Source organism: Callionymus lyra, chromosome 15 (genome assembly GCF_982586985.1).
Source record: "Callionymus lyra chromosome 15, fCalLyr1.hap1.1, whole genome shotgun sequence".
NCBI lineage: Eukaryota > Metazoa > Chordata > Actinopteri > Syngnathiformes > Callionymidae > Callionymus > Callionymus lyra.
Window position 1 is genome coordinate 6,031,801 of NC_141832.1, and position 14,243 is coordinate 6,046,043.

Here is a 14,243-nt window from a genome sequence, read left to right on the forward strand (position 1 = left end):
CGGGAGGAACGAGATTGATTGACATCTGTCTCCGGCGTCAAGACGCCCGTGTTAGCACCGAGGGTGTGATCGGGAGAATGTTAGCACCGTGACTTTTAAAAGGTTCTGCTCCGTGTCAGAAGACCTCGGCCCGGTTATCGCTGGCGCCACAGACACGACCCCGGTGGGATCACGGTGGTCCCGGTCTTCCTTGAGGTAGTCGTGGGATCCTGTCTAAGAATGAAAAGGTTCCACTGCCGCTGCTGCTCGGGATCTTTTTTAATGGGACAATACAACGAGTCGCCACGACAACAACATCAGTTTCACCGTTTATTCATCAACACCTGGTACAAAGAAATTGCTCTGTTGGGATTGTCCGTTTATTCCTCACGAGTGTGTATCTGTGAACTCCAGGGGGGGCCGGGGTGGGAGACCCTCCGGGGCGGGGGGGTCACGCTCTGACACGTAACAGAAGCATATATTACTTTCTTGTTGCCAGTGAAACAAAATGTCTTCTGTGGTGTTGGTAGAAAAGTAGTGGTCCCAAAACGCGAGCTCGCTGGGGGCGGGGGTTGGGGGGTCCGCAGCGCCGCCATGTGGTGGAGGTGCAGGGTTGTTTTGGAGCACCGTCGAGATGAGGGGGGGGTTTTAGAGATGGGCTGGTGGCTTTTCTTTTAAGAGGAGAGATGACTGCTAGAAAAAAATAAACATACACACACGCGCACCACAACAATTTCAAGTCCAGATTTCTCTTTTTACAAGAAACAGACGGGTCCGATTTCAAGGCCAAACTCTTGGTCTGGAGCACCAACATCCATAGGAGCGATATTAATGACGGGCAGGCGAGCTGTTTTCGATGTCTTGTACTCGATGAGTGTCTTGGCCCATTTGCCGGTGTGAGACTGCAGAAGAAGAAGAAGAAGGAGAAGGACGGTCAGAACATGAACATCGACTCCAGGGACTTAGATCTGCTGCTCCAGAGACCCGGGACAATAAGTCCAGGAAAGGTGAAAGACCTTCATTGGAAGTGATCTGTGGTTTGATGAACCACAAGACCAAATATCTTGTCCGACTATACAGCCAGCAGGGGGCAGAATACTGGGGTTGGACATTAGGATTGATTGTCTGAGTCTGAGACAAGAACATGTGATACCTTGGATCACAGGTCTGTGACTGACTGTATCAAGACTTGTTCGAAAGACAAGACCAGGATATTTGACGCTACAGACTCTCTCTGTGTGTTTGATGATCTACTGACTCCTTCAAGAAACATCTCAAGACACTTTTATTTGAGCTATTCCTTGATTCTCTGAGTTGTTCTTGGTGTTATCTTGATCTTTTAAAGTATATATTTTAGTGAGTATTGTTTTGATTGTTCAAGTTTTTTGTGACCCTGGTCTGAAGAAGATCTACAGATATAAATGACTAACTTACTAGAATACATAGTCTCTACAGGGTTGTCTAATGGAAGAACATCTTACCGTGCAACCGTCCTCGAGGACGCTGTAGGTGAAGCGGCTGTTGCCCTCGGCTCTGATCTCGATCTCGTTGGAGCCTCCCAGGAGCAGGGACTTCTTCAGGTTGCCGGTGGCGGCGTCCATGTAGGCGATGCTGTTCTTGCAGTGGTAGGTGATGTTCTGGGATGCCTCGGAGGACATGAGACGCAGGAAGGTCATCTGGATGTTGACGTCCTCGGGCTGAGATCCCTCGCTTCCGTACTCAAACTGCGGGAGACGAGACGTTAGGAACTAGGACTCCATCGATCTGGTTTCCTCAGGTACTGACCTCGAAGCCACCGGTCATGGCATCTGCGAACCAGACGTGCTTCTTCTCCTTGATGTTCTTGCTGAGGTACCAGTTCTTCTTGGCCACCTCACGCTGAGTGGGGGACACGCAGGTCTCTCCAGTCTCCATGTTGCAGTGGACCTTGATGGCGTCCTGAGTGCAGCCCTGGTCGGGGTCGATCCAGTACTCTCCTGTAGAACAGGTCGTGTCAGGCACAGAGAACTCAGAAGACTCCCGTGGGGCCGAGAGACTCACCGCTCTTCCAGTCTGGGTGGCACATCTTCAGGTCTCTGCAGGTTCTGGCGGGGTTCTTGCGGGTTCCGTCTGGGCTGCGGATCTGCTCGATCTGCTGGCTCAGGCTCTTCAGGGTGGTGTCCACCTCCAGGTCGCGGTCACGGAGAACGTTGGCGTCGTCAGCGCGGAACATACGGAAGGGATCGGGGGCCTTCTCCTGGGGCTGGGAGATGAAGCCAAGGTCGAATCCACCACCGGAGGCACCTGGTGCACCGGGAGGTCCTGGGGGTCCAGAAGGACCCTAAGGAATGGAGAAGACAAATATAAGTACATCGCGTTTTGATCAAGACCTTCTGATGGTTCAGTCAACTCACAGCAGGTCCCATCTCTCCAGAGCGACCACGAGGTCCGGGAGGTCCAGTAGGTCCGGGGAGACCGCTCATACCATCTTTACCAGCAGAACCAGCAGATCCAGAAGGTCCCTGGAAGGGCAAAGGAGTTTAGAAGGAAGTTCCACCCTAAGACATTCTAGACAGTCTACTTAGTCCAACTCACTCTGGGTCCAGCAGGTCCGGAAACACCAGAAGGTCCTTGCTCTCCGGAGGATCCCTGAGAAGAACATTTGAAGAGGTTATGCCGTGTATATGTGGCGGGTGTGTGTGTGTGTGTGTGTGTGTGTGTGACACTCACAGCGGGTCCGGGGGGTCCCTGCATGCCGGTGAATCCTCTGTGTCCCTTCATGCCTCTCTCGCCGGCCTCACCAGACTCTCCCTTGTCTCCACGTTGACCAGCAGCTCCCTGCCATCGAGATCCACACTCAGCACGCAGGAGTCAACAAATACACGTCATGGATACTTACATTGGGTCCACGAGGTCCAGAAGGACCAGATGGTCCAGCAACACCAGCGGGTCCCTGAAGCAGAAAGACATCAAGACAACAGCAACAACAATGACCACAGAGTCACTTACAGTCTCTCCACGGTCACCGCTCTTTCCAGCGGGTCCAACAGGTCCGGGGGCACCAGAGGGTCCGGGGGCACCAGAGGCTCCACTTGGTCCACCCTCTCCACGGTCTCCCTAAACCAGCAACAGACACAGAAAATGTCTCAGCCATTGGTACTTATAGGGATCATATCAAGAAGAGTCTGCAGGGATGGATCATCATGGAGTGACTCACCTTGGGTCCAGCAGGTCCATCACGTCCTGGGGCTCCCTCATTACCGGGGGATCCCTACAACGAAGGCAAAGGTTCAAGTAAAGGTGTGCTAACCGACGTGTCTTTACAAAAGAGTCATTTACCTCACGTCCAGCCTCGCCATGGGGTCCAGCCAGTCCAGAGGGTCCCATGGGCCCAGGGGGTCCACGCTCACCTCCGGGTCCAGAAGATCCGGGCTTTCCAACCTCTCCCTGAAAAAGGACGGGATATTATGAGTGAGAGTTCTCTGAGAGTTCCTCTTTTCCTCATGACTCACCAAGGGTCCAGTCAGGCCAGGGAATCCTCTCTCTCCTCTCTGTCCGGGCAGACCGACGATACCACGCTGTCCAGCAATACCCTGAGGTCCGGGAATACCGGAACTTCCCTGCAATCAAAGACACAGGATATTGAGACAAGTGCTTCGCTCCAGGTCTGTCGGGTGCAAAGAAAGGGACTTACAGAAGGACCCTCGACTCCAGGGCCGCCCTTCTCTCCAGCAGGTCCTGAGGCTCCAGCAGCACCGATCTCACCAGGACGACCAGATGGGCCAGTCTCACCACGGTTTCCTTTGGGTCCTTCCTTGCCAGAGGGTCCAGAAGGTCCGGGAGGTCCAGCATTGCCCTGCATCAGGATGTGATGTTTAGATGATGGAAGGGTTTCATAGATTTCTAATGGCTGCAGTTATGGTGGACTTACAGATGGGCCGGGGGGTCCGACTCGGCCAGCTGCTCCAGGGAAGCCAGTAGCACCCTACACAGCAGGTGGAGAATCATATTTAGCGTCGCTCTTAACTGCGTCTAAGCTGAAGGCTACAGGACCACTTACAGGAGGACCAGCATTTCCACGAGCTCCTTTGGCGCCAGTGTTTCCAGCAGGACCCTGAAGGAAGAAGATACTTTGGTCAAGCAGGATTCAAGTTTCGCACTTTCCGATTGTGAACCCCGGGTGTCATACCTGAGGTCCAGGGACACCAGTAGGTCCAGAGGGTCCAGGTGGTCCAGCATCTCCCTTGCCACCGTTGTCTCCAGCCTCTCCTTTAGCACCGGCTTGTCCATCACCACCCTGAGGTTGAAGGTTTGACACCTCAGGCACATGAAAGCTTTCAACAGGAGATAAGTCATTTTTTCAGAACACTCACAGGGGGTCCAGCAAATCCAGCAGGTCCGGGTGGGCCAGACTCTCCTCTCTCACCCTAAAAGATGGTCAGGTGTTAGTAGGTGTCAGACAGTAAGCCAGGGGTCTCTGAACATATCGCCAGGTCATGAAGACTCTGGATGACTTACAGGGCCTCCACGGGCACCAGCAGGTCCGACAGGTCCACCGGGTCCAGGCTCTCCCTTGTCACCCTGGGAACCAGCAGGTCCGGGAAGACCAATAGGTCCAGCCATACCACGGTCACCATCTTTGCCAGGAGCGCCATCACCACCCTTAGCGCCTTGGTCACCCTGGTGGGGAGCAGTTTGTGGTTTAGATGCAGGACTTGTGAAGGGCAACCAAAGCCGAAGATCACTTTGGGTTTAACTGGTCCATTGGTCAGGAGGTACGTACTCTATCGCCCTTCAGTCCAGGAAGACCACCAGCACCACGCTCACCGGGCATTCCCTGAAGTCCAGGAGGACCCTGAGCACCAGGATTACCAGAGGCTCCAGCATCTCCCTATGAACAAGAGAAGAAACCAGATGAGTCCAGATCTGAAAGGACTGACTTTTATCCATCGTTGCCATTTACCTTAGCGCCTTCGTTTCCAGCGGATCCGGGGGATCCACGAGGACCAGCAGGTCCAGCTACACCAGGTGCACCACGCTCGCCAGTGAATCCTCTGTCTCCCTGAAGGGGGCAGGAGAGAGTCAGCTTAACTGGCACATTAGCCCTACTTAGCATCATAGCCTTCTAGCATTAGCTTGCAAAGATGCGCTACACAAGTAACTTTTCTCGTTTGCTTTTCGGTTAAAGATAAATAATGTGACTTATGTATGTAGGGTTAGGGGTCATGTATCTATTTAAGGGGATTCGAGAAATAAAACAAGGCATCAGAATAAAGTACAGTGAATAATACTGTACGAGTGATACAAATACTAACGTTAACATAAACAAAAATACAGTAAAAAGGGTTATTTGAGTCTACAGTTAATTGTTGACATTGAAAAGGGAAACGCCAGACCTCAATCAAACCCTCTAAAGATGTATTTGATTGGACTTCACGCTGCTGAGGTCACCAGACTGGTTTGATCTTGTTAGAAGATGAAGGACTTACTCTGGATCCAGCAGGTCCTGCAGCTCCGACCTCTCCGGGAACTCCCTACAAGCCACGTTCAACAACCATTAATATGTGGTTCAATGCGGCAGCGCACTAGTCTGCATGAGTACCTGCTCGCCGGACTTGCCACTCTCACCAACAGAACCCTGGGGTCCGGACAGACCCTGGAATCCAGGTGGTCCAGCGGGTCCTTGCTCTCCTCTCTCACCAGCGGGTCCCTAAAGAGGAGGCACATTTGGTTCATCCCAGGTTGACGCCGGCAAGAGTATGGTACTTACAGAAGGTCCAGACTGTCCCTGAGCGCCAACATCGCCGTCCTTTCCAGGAGCTCCCTATGGGTCAAGACAACCAGGAGTGAGGCAAGAGTTCTCAAGACAGCATCAGCACAGTTAGACAAGAGAACTCACAACAGGTCCGGTGGGTCCCATCACTCCCCTCTCACCAGGCTTTCCACCATCACCCTAGAAAGGAAAACAAAAAGACATGACGGCTCTGTGTGCTGCTCAAACAGGCTCTTTGGTGTGGGATAGTACGTACAGCGGCTCCCTTTGGTCCGGGGAATCCCATCACTCCAGGCTGGCCTCTGGCTCCAACAGCACCAGGAGGTCCTGGGCGACCGTCTTGTCCGGGGGCACCCTGGAAAGACACTTGTTGTAAGGAGGAGTTCCTCAAAGAAGGACATGATCAATGATGGACTTACAGCAGGTCCCAACTTTCCATCAGGTCCAGGGCTGCCGGGGCTGCCAGTCATTCCCTACAGTGACGAGGCCACATGGTCAGAGACGGTCGAGGACACGAAGAAATTGAGGACCAAATGAAAAGTCTCACCTTAGCGCCGGGCAAGCCAGCCTCGCCAGTGCGTCCAGCCTCACCAGTGGAACCCTTGGGTCCGAGAAGACCAGGGGCACCACGCTCACCAGTGGCACCCTGAAAGAGCAGAACATTTCAAAGTTAAAAAATAATGTTTTGACAAAAGAAAAGTTAAATGATTGCTTGACTCACTTTGGCTCCAGCAGGTCCATCAGAGCCAGGGAAACCACGACCGCCGGGGCCGCCCTGGAGCAGAAACAGTTTTAGTTTGGGGCCTATGAGAACTAGCCAGTGATAATATTAGGGTACAGAGGGGGATCAAATACGTACGCGCTCTCCAGGGGCTCCACGGCCTCCAGCAGGTCCGGGCTCGCCTCTTGATCCTCTTTTGCCTTCCTCACCGGCAGTTCCTGGGGGTCCTGCAACTCCAGCAGCACCCTACAGCACGCAAGACGAATGTCTGAGTCTGGTTCCATAAAGCTGCACCGTCTTCAGCCGCTCGTGTACTTACAGACTCTCCCTTGGCACCGTGCTCTCCCTTGGCTCCAGAGGCTCCAACATCACCCTGAGGGACAGTGGATACAAGTCAACAAATGCTGCTTTGGGTCCAAACAAATGGTGAAGGTCCGGTCGGCTCTACTCACATTGTTACCCTTGGCTCCTGGGGCACCGACAGCACCCTGGGGTCCTGGGGGTCCACGAGGTCCGGGGAATCCTGGGGCTCCAGCAACTCCAGCAGCACCCTGTGCACAGACGCCGTCAGAGAGCGGGTTCAGGGAACTGAAACTGCTAGACTCTGGTCAGATACTTACAGGTGCTCCCTTAGTTCCGGGGGCTCCGTCAGTTCCGCCGTTTCCCTGTGAGCAGAGAATCATTCATGAGCGGTTCAGGGAAGTTCTTGCACACGTCTGGTGTGATCCACTTACAGAGGGTCCAGCAGCGCCAGCGGGTCCAGGGTTGCCGCCCTCACCGCGGGCTCCGGCGGGGCCCTCGGCTCCACGAGCACCCTGAGCACCAGCCTCACCCTGTACGGAGAAGGTTCAGTGGTCAATTATAGATGCAGTGATGAGCCGTCAGTCTGGTTCTGTTTGAGGTTTCTTCAAGCGAGATATAACAATAAAACTATGATATTGTAGTTCAGAGACAAAGGATCTCATAACACACCTTGGATCCGGGGCCACCGGGGAAGCCAGGAGGTCCGGAGGGGCCAGTAGGTCCCTGAGGAGAAGAAAGATGAAAGTCATTAAAGAAATAATAATCACAAATATTGTGAAGTTAAATAACCAGGGTTGTGTGGGATGTACTTACAGGAGGTCCAGCAGCACCAGCGGCGCCATCGTTACCACGAGCGCCCTGCAGGAGACACATCAACATTACATCACCCGTTCATCCACCACACTCAGACGAGCAGACTCACAGCACTGCCAGTAGCTCCGGTGCGACCTCTCTCGCCAGGGAGACCACGAGGTCCCTAACAGGGGCAAGAAGAAGTTAGCAAACGTGAAGGTGAGACACGAGGCGCTCCATTCACTCACCATAGCGCCAGGAGTTCCGTTCTCGCCAGAGGCTCCAGTCTCTCCCTGAAAGAAGGTGAGACCATCGTTAGGACGACTGTCGCTTCTTTTGGAAGAAATGTTTTAGGACTTAAAGACGAGAGGAATGATGTCATTTCAGACTCGTCTTCAGTCTTCATGTTATTATGTTCGACTGGAGGAATTAAACCTCAAGATGATTCAAATTAATAAAATAAACTTTCTTAACACATTTTAAACAATAACAATTGTAATAATCGGTTAAAGGATGTTTACAACAACAAGGACAAAACAAGTTATACTGTGAGAACAGAAAATAGATTTGTAATGTTAATTAAAATAATTATTAAAATACTAATTAAGACAATAGAATATATATTTATAAGATTACAAGAAAACATCATCCAAAGAGATAAACTTGATGAAGGAAAATAAAAATACATTTAATATTTAATTCAATATCTTGTCATTTAAATGTATACATATCAATAAAAGTCAATAACCTTCATATATTTTATCAAAAATAACTGTACATGTAGACAAAAGGTATTAAAAGTTAGATATGGTTTGATCTCAGTCAAGATGTTTGAATAAACAAAATAATGGTTTTGATAGTAAATACAAACTAGTGTATTTAAACAAAATAAATATGTTTAGGAATGTTTTAAAAAGAGAGTTATATTTGTTATATTTAACACTTTTAGTTGATACTTAAATTACTGCTCTTAATGTTTTTAAATGATATGTTACATTACTTACTTACTTACTTACTTACAAAGTAAAAATGCATTTAAGAAATATATACATTTGATATTTAAGAACATGCAGATGTAGCATGTGTTCAGGTCGGATCTTTTATCCTCATCATAAATATGAAAATATACAAATATATTTAAGTCTTCCTTCATTTTCTATCTCCACTGTGGTCCAGCCGCGTCTGTACCTTTGGTCCAGCAGGTCCAGAGTCTCCCTTGGCTCCATCCAGACCACTGAAACCCTGGGGTCAAGATGAAAACCTCATGAATATCTCGTCAATTATCTCGCGGACTCAAAGATTCATCCACAGCTAAACTCACTCTGTGTCCCTTGATTCCGGGCAGACCGGGGGTTCCGGGGAAACCACGAGCTCCCTAAAACAAAAGTGGGTGTAAATAAAACGCTGACATTTGTAAAAACATCTTCCGCTGGAGGAGACGCACCTGAGGGCCGGCAGATCCACGCTCACCACCACGTCCTGGTTTGCCAGACTCGCCCTGATATCATGGAGAAGAAGACGTTCAGGATCAAAACAGAAGGTTTTTTTTAAAGTGAGCAGAACTGGACCAAACTCACATCCTCTCCGTTCTTTCCAGAGGCACCGGCTGGGCCACGGGGTCCCATAGCACCCTGAGAGAGGGCAGAGGTGACCAGAATGAGAGAGGTCATGTGACACAAAGACAGGGCGTCGTCACAATACTTACAGCAGGTCCGGGCTCACCAGGCTCACCAGGGGGTCCAGTGAATCCCTGAGGTCCCTGAAAGGTTAAGAAAAAATAGTTTAAAATACCACAGCATGTTTGTGCTGACATGGAGCTAGCAACTATGCTAGCTACTAGCTAGTGTTTTCTGGTGTCAATAAATGACTTTATTTGACAAAATAATGGAAATTAATAACAAAGTCTATATTCTAGTCTAGTCTAGTCTATAGTCTAGTTTTAAATGTCAGAGCTGCTCACTGTCTGACTTTGGTTGCTGTGACATTAGCGTGTTTAGCTGGATATGATTATTGACATTGTTTCAAAGGAAATGGTTTAAAATAATCAATAGTTTAACAACTAAAGTCTGGTCGTGCTGTGACGGAGAGCTTGACCAATCAGATTAGTGGTGCTCCAGAGCTAAACCAATCAGGAGGCTGTGTTTCCAGGCAGTTTTCTGTGTGTCTATTAATTAGATTAAATAACAACAATAGAAACATTTGTGTTTACAAGTATGCACATATGTGAAAGGGTGAGTATATCTTTAATGATAAAAAAACAAACTCAAAATAGAAAAAAGGTAACAAAATAATAAAATCAATTATAAATACAATTGTTTGATAGCAGTCTATATAATTTATTATTATTAATTTGTTAACAATACAGTTACTTGTTCTTAAGTATTTCTTTGATTATGTGAAATAGATAAGAATAACTCTAATGAAAATATGAAATGCACCATAGTTTCTACATTTACAAGGTTAAATATTCATTTATATTTGTAAGATAGAATAGAAATAAAATAAAATTTGATTTACTAGAAAAACGTTTATATTTATTCAAATGTATATATTATGTTTTTCTGTCAAAGTTAAAAAAAAATAAATCCATATAAATCAACACCATTATCCTTGTTAAACAATACACATGTTTACAACATATTGTGTTAAAATAAACAACAAACAACAATATTTAATCATAAAAAATAATAAGACATTGTTAGCATCATTTATGTGATTATTTTAAATTCATATTTAAACGTATAAACCTTTCAAAACAACATTAAATGTATCCGACTCAACCCTGGACATGTTCGTTTGAGTGTAAATATTCTCTGACACTTTCAAACACATTATAAACCAGAAAAAGTCAACTTACGCTTGAACCAGCAGGTCCAGGAGGTCCACGGGGTCCCATAGGGCCCTGTCAATCACAGACAGACCAGGGTGAGATTCTGCATGTGACCACATGTCATGTGACCTACCATAGGTCCGGGCACAGCCATGGCGGGAGAGGACTTGTCATCGTAACCACCAGACATCTGAGGGGAGAAGTTCTGAAGAACACACGCGTGGATTAGATGTTGTCATTAATTCATTTGTTTATCTTAATAAAAGGAATATAAGTCAATCAAATAATCAAGAAACAACTCTAAACTTATAAAAAACTAAACATATTTTCTTATAATTTCATGTTTACTGGCTAAACCACTTAGCCTGTTAGCAAAGCAAGCTAGCATGTTAGCTGAAGAACAACAAAATGTTGCGTCTTTCTCATGCACTTTTCATGGTGGATAAGAGTTTTGTTTTAGGCAGAATGTACTAATGTTGCAGTCAAGGGTAAAATATTGTTGCTAAAAGGAAGACAGAAATAACTAAACTGCTAAACTAAATGCTAAAAGGCTAGCATGTTTAGCATTAGCTGGAAGAGCAATATTCGTGCAAGGAAGATGCTAACTTATGTTAGCTTCACATGCTAACATGGCAAATAGATAATCAAGAGATCAATAATGCAACATGTAAATTAAAAATTTAAAAATGGAATTATATGTATATTTGTAAAACAGACACAATCTGATTAATCCCAATTAAAAATAAAAAAAAGATTTAAGATTAAAAAAAAATAAACTCAGATCAATGTCTCAGAAACTTCAAATGCTTTGAAGCAAATGATCAAAGATATTCGAAGTAAAAATCTTCCTCCACAATATTTGGTTCTTTTTTTTTATTATGAGTCAAAAACCAAACAAAACTTACTCCACCGAGGCCGGGGGGTCCAGGGGGGCCGGGAGGTCCGGTAAGACCGGGCATGCCGGGCATACCATCGTTACCAGCGGGGCCAGCGGGACCCTGGAGACATAAAAACACGTTTATTTGAATAAAACAAACGACTTTTATATCAATTAAATCAATTAAATCAATTAATCAATCGTTGATGTTTTTGTGTTCACGCAGGGGTCTCTTCCTGGTCATGTGACCCACCAGAAGTGACGTCATCAACCACAACAAGACGGTGAGTTTACGTTTAAGTTACATTTAGAAGTTTGACTCGATCAAAGTCAAGAGACACAAAACTAAATGTGTTATTTTTATGATCGTGTTTAAATATAATATTTTATCCTAGAATAAACTTTTCTCCATTATTTATTGAACTAACGTTTGAACATGTGATCAAACGTTTCGCTCCATATTTAGTGTTTTCTTGTAGAATTATTTATAATATTTCGTGTTCATTTGTCACGTAAACACAGCAACACATCACAGGAAAAAAGTAAAACAAATGGAATGAACGTGGACGTACCCGGTCTCCCTTGGGTCCACGTGTTCCAGTGGGTCCCTGTGGGTGGAGAACATGTTTAATATTTCTTTCACTAAAGAATAAAGTCAGATAATATTGATGATATTATTTTGTTTATAGTTATAGTCGCCATTCTGTAGGTCATGTTTCTTAAAATGATTGTCAGATTAATGGATAATTACCTCAACCTGGGCGTCCTGGAAGCCTGCAGACAAGAAAAAGGGCATATTTTAGTCTTAGAAACATGTTTAAACAAATATAATATATATATATATATATATATACATATATATATATATATATATATATATATATATGTATATGTATAACAAAAAGAAGGTGATCGTGTTAAGATGGCGGTGTCTGTGTGCACACAGGTGACGCACCGTCGTCGGGGCAGACGGGGCAGCACTCGTCGTGGGGGATGATGGGGTTCGGGCAGTCGGTCGTGTCCTCGCAGATGACCTCATCGCACATCACGGTCCCGCTGTCGCACACGCAGATCTGACATGGCTCTGGTTTCCATACGTCCCTGTCGGCGAACACCTGTCCGTCCAGAGTACAGCTTCCACCTGAGCCTGCGGACACACACACCTGGACAGGTGAGTTTCATTTCACCTGTGGGTTTTTTTTTAATAGCAACGTGTGTTGTGACCGGAGAGGGGACATCTGAGAGGGGGGCCCCTGACTCCTCCCGGGACTCAGAGTCACTTTTTCCACCCTCTAGACCCGCAGCTCGCGGGGTCCGCTCGGGGTTGATAAATCTCCCAGAATGCCAGAGTGCTGAGCTCACCGGGAGACCAGCGGACAGACTGCTCTCTTGGCAGCCGCCGCTGGAAACACTCTCCATGTGTTTGTCATTAGAGGGAGAAAAAAAAGAGTGGAAAAGAAGGAGGAGTGGGAGGAGAGAGGAGACGTGGCGGCCAGATGTGGCTGCAGGCGCACGCGGCGGCCGCTGGGCGGCGCTGTGGACCACTCTGCGTCAGCAACATCTGCTTTCGTGTCGTGATGGAAAAAACATCTGGACGAGTCTGCTTTTGTCTCGTGAAACAGTTAAAATATCTGGAGCTGAAAGATTGTTTTTTAAATCTGCGACTGATCCACTCGATGTTTGTTTAAAAATAATAAACAACTAACAATCATGACATCTTAGAAGATCTTTTTTATCAAACAATACCCATAAGATATGACAGTTTTCTGGAGCTTCTGAAAGTGAATTTAAGTTTATCTTTAGGGGGACACGAGACACGAGACACCAGTTGCTGAAGGAAAAACTCGCCCCGAGGTGAAAGTTTGCAGAAGAAAACCTGCAGAGACTTGCTCTGCGTGAAGGGAGGGGGGGATGAGAGGGGGAGGAAGGAGGGAGAGAGAGAGAGAGAGAGGCCTTCTAAAGATGCATTACTCATCTATCTATCTATCTATCTATCTATCTATCTATCTATCTATCTATCTATCTATCTATCTATCTATCTATCTATCTATCTATCTATCTATCTATCTATCTATCTATCTATCTATCTATCTATCTATCTATCTATCTATCTATCTATCTATCTATCTATCTATCTATCTATCTATCCATCTATCCATCTATCCATTTATCCATTTATCCATCTATTTATCCATCCATCATAAATCCATCCCTCCATCCCTCCCTCCATCCATCCATCCTACATCACTCTCTTCTGGTCTAGGTCAGGGTCCGATGAGCAGATATCCAGAGTGAAGAAAAGCAAAAGCTGCTGAGAAGGTCCAGTAAACAGTGGAACTTACGGTCGTCCTCGCCCTGAGCTCTGACCAGAAGCACCGCGGCGCCGAGCAGCAGCGCCAGCCGCATATCCACAAAGCTGAACATGTCTAGAAGCCACTAGACATGTAGACTCTTTGAGGCGAGAGGGAAAAAAGTTGGGGATGTCTTCGTCCTGCTACACTCCACTCATACACGGGGGTTCGGGGCAGGGTCCGCTTGTCTGTTCACAGTCCTCCTGACCCCAGCAGAAAACTCCCTACTGCCTACACTCACTTTCCAGCGGGGCTTTTATATGAGAGCCTCCAGTTCTGGGAGGCGCTGGGACCAAGAGAGGCCTGGGACGCACCCTCATTACCGCTCACGTTCAAGGAAGACAAGAATGGACCCCTCCTTCAAAGAAAAAAAAAAAAAGCAGCTGAAGGAAAAAACAGACGGTACCTCCTTCCATAATTCCATAGCACACGTCGGGATCAGAGGAGCCGGAGGAAACCCGATCCTGAAGACCATCAGAGGGCTGGAGGAGGATCTGCTCCTGCAACACTCTTGGTTTCTTTTGTCCAAACTTAAAGTTTGATCTGGTCTCTGGTGTGGCCTCGGCTCGCCCGTCGCTAACATAGAAGAAGAGATGACGCTTCAGCGGGATCTCACAGACCAGCTCCGAGACCTCGTG

At 47.0% G+C, this 14,243-nt stretch overlaps 1 protein-coding gene across 1 annotated transcript; it reads right to left on the reverse strand.

Moving 5' to 3' along the window:
• Window positions 1-296: 296 nt before the first annotated feature.
• On the reverse strand, window positions 297-13,824 carry col1a1a (collagen, type I, alpha 1a). The gene is made up of 49 exons (XM_087810074.1): window positions 13,597-13,824; window positions 12,210-12,401; window positions 12,006-12,028; window positions 11,827-11,862; window positions 11,283-11,375; window positions 10,511-10,582; window positions 10,405-10,449; window positions 9,253-9,306; window positions 9,125-9,178; window positions 8,992-9,045; window positions 8,869-8,922; window positions 8,736-8,789; window positions 7,796-7,840; window positions 7,678-7,731; window positions 7,569-7,613; window positions 7,425-7,478; window positions 7,187-7,285; window positions 7,073-7,117; window positions 6,905-7,003; window positions 6,772-6,825; window positions 6,591-6,698; window positions 6,453-6,506; window positions 6,279-6,377; window positions 6,151-6,204; window positions 5,988-6,086; window positions 5,858-5,911; window positions 5,729-5,782; window positions 5,561-5,668; window positions 5,448-5,492; window positions 4,922-5,020; window positions 4,742-4,849; window positions 4,477-4,638; window positions 4,332-4,385; window positions 4,148-4,255; window positions 4,019-4,072; window positions 3,890-3,943; window positions 3,653-3,814; window positions 3,471-3,578; window positions 3,298-3,405; window positions 3,176-3,229; window positions 2,968-3,075; window positions 2,858-2,911; window positions 2,689-2,796; window positions 2,554-2,607; window positions 2,373-2,480; window positions 2,020-2,299; window positions 1,765-1,955; window positions 1,461-1,703; window positions 297-881 (listed from the first exon to the last, which is right to left on the reverse strand). The coding sequence occupies exons 1-49, from the start codon at window positions 13,676-13,678 to the stop codon at window positions 735-737; spliced, it is 4,347 nt and encodes a 1,448-aa protein (XP_087666200.1). The 5' UTR covers window positions 13,679-13,824; the 3' UTR covers window positions 297-734.
• Between the last annotated feature and the right edge of the window lie 419 nt (window positions 13,825-14,243).

Bases quoted from the DNA above. Each gene is read 5' to 3' on its own strand.
- col1a1a (XM_087810074.1), bottom strand. From the start codon at position 13,678: ATGTTCAGCTTTGTGGATATGCGGCTGGCGCTGCTGCTCGGCGCCGCG. The intron at 10,583-11,282 runs GTAAGTTTTGTT...TGTGTTCTTCAG, and splicing joins GACCCCCCGGCCTCGGTGGA to AACTTCTCCCCTCAGATGTC. The intron at 1,704-1,764 runs GTCAGTACCTGA...CGTCTCCCGCAG, and splicing joins CCATGACCGGTGGCTTCGAG to TTTGAGTACGGAAGCGAGGG.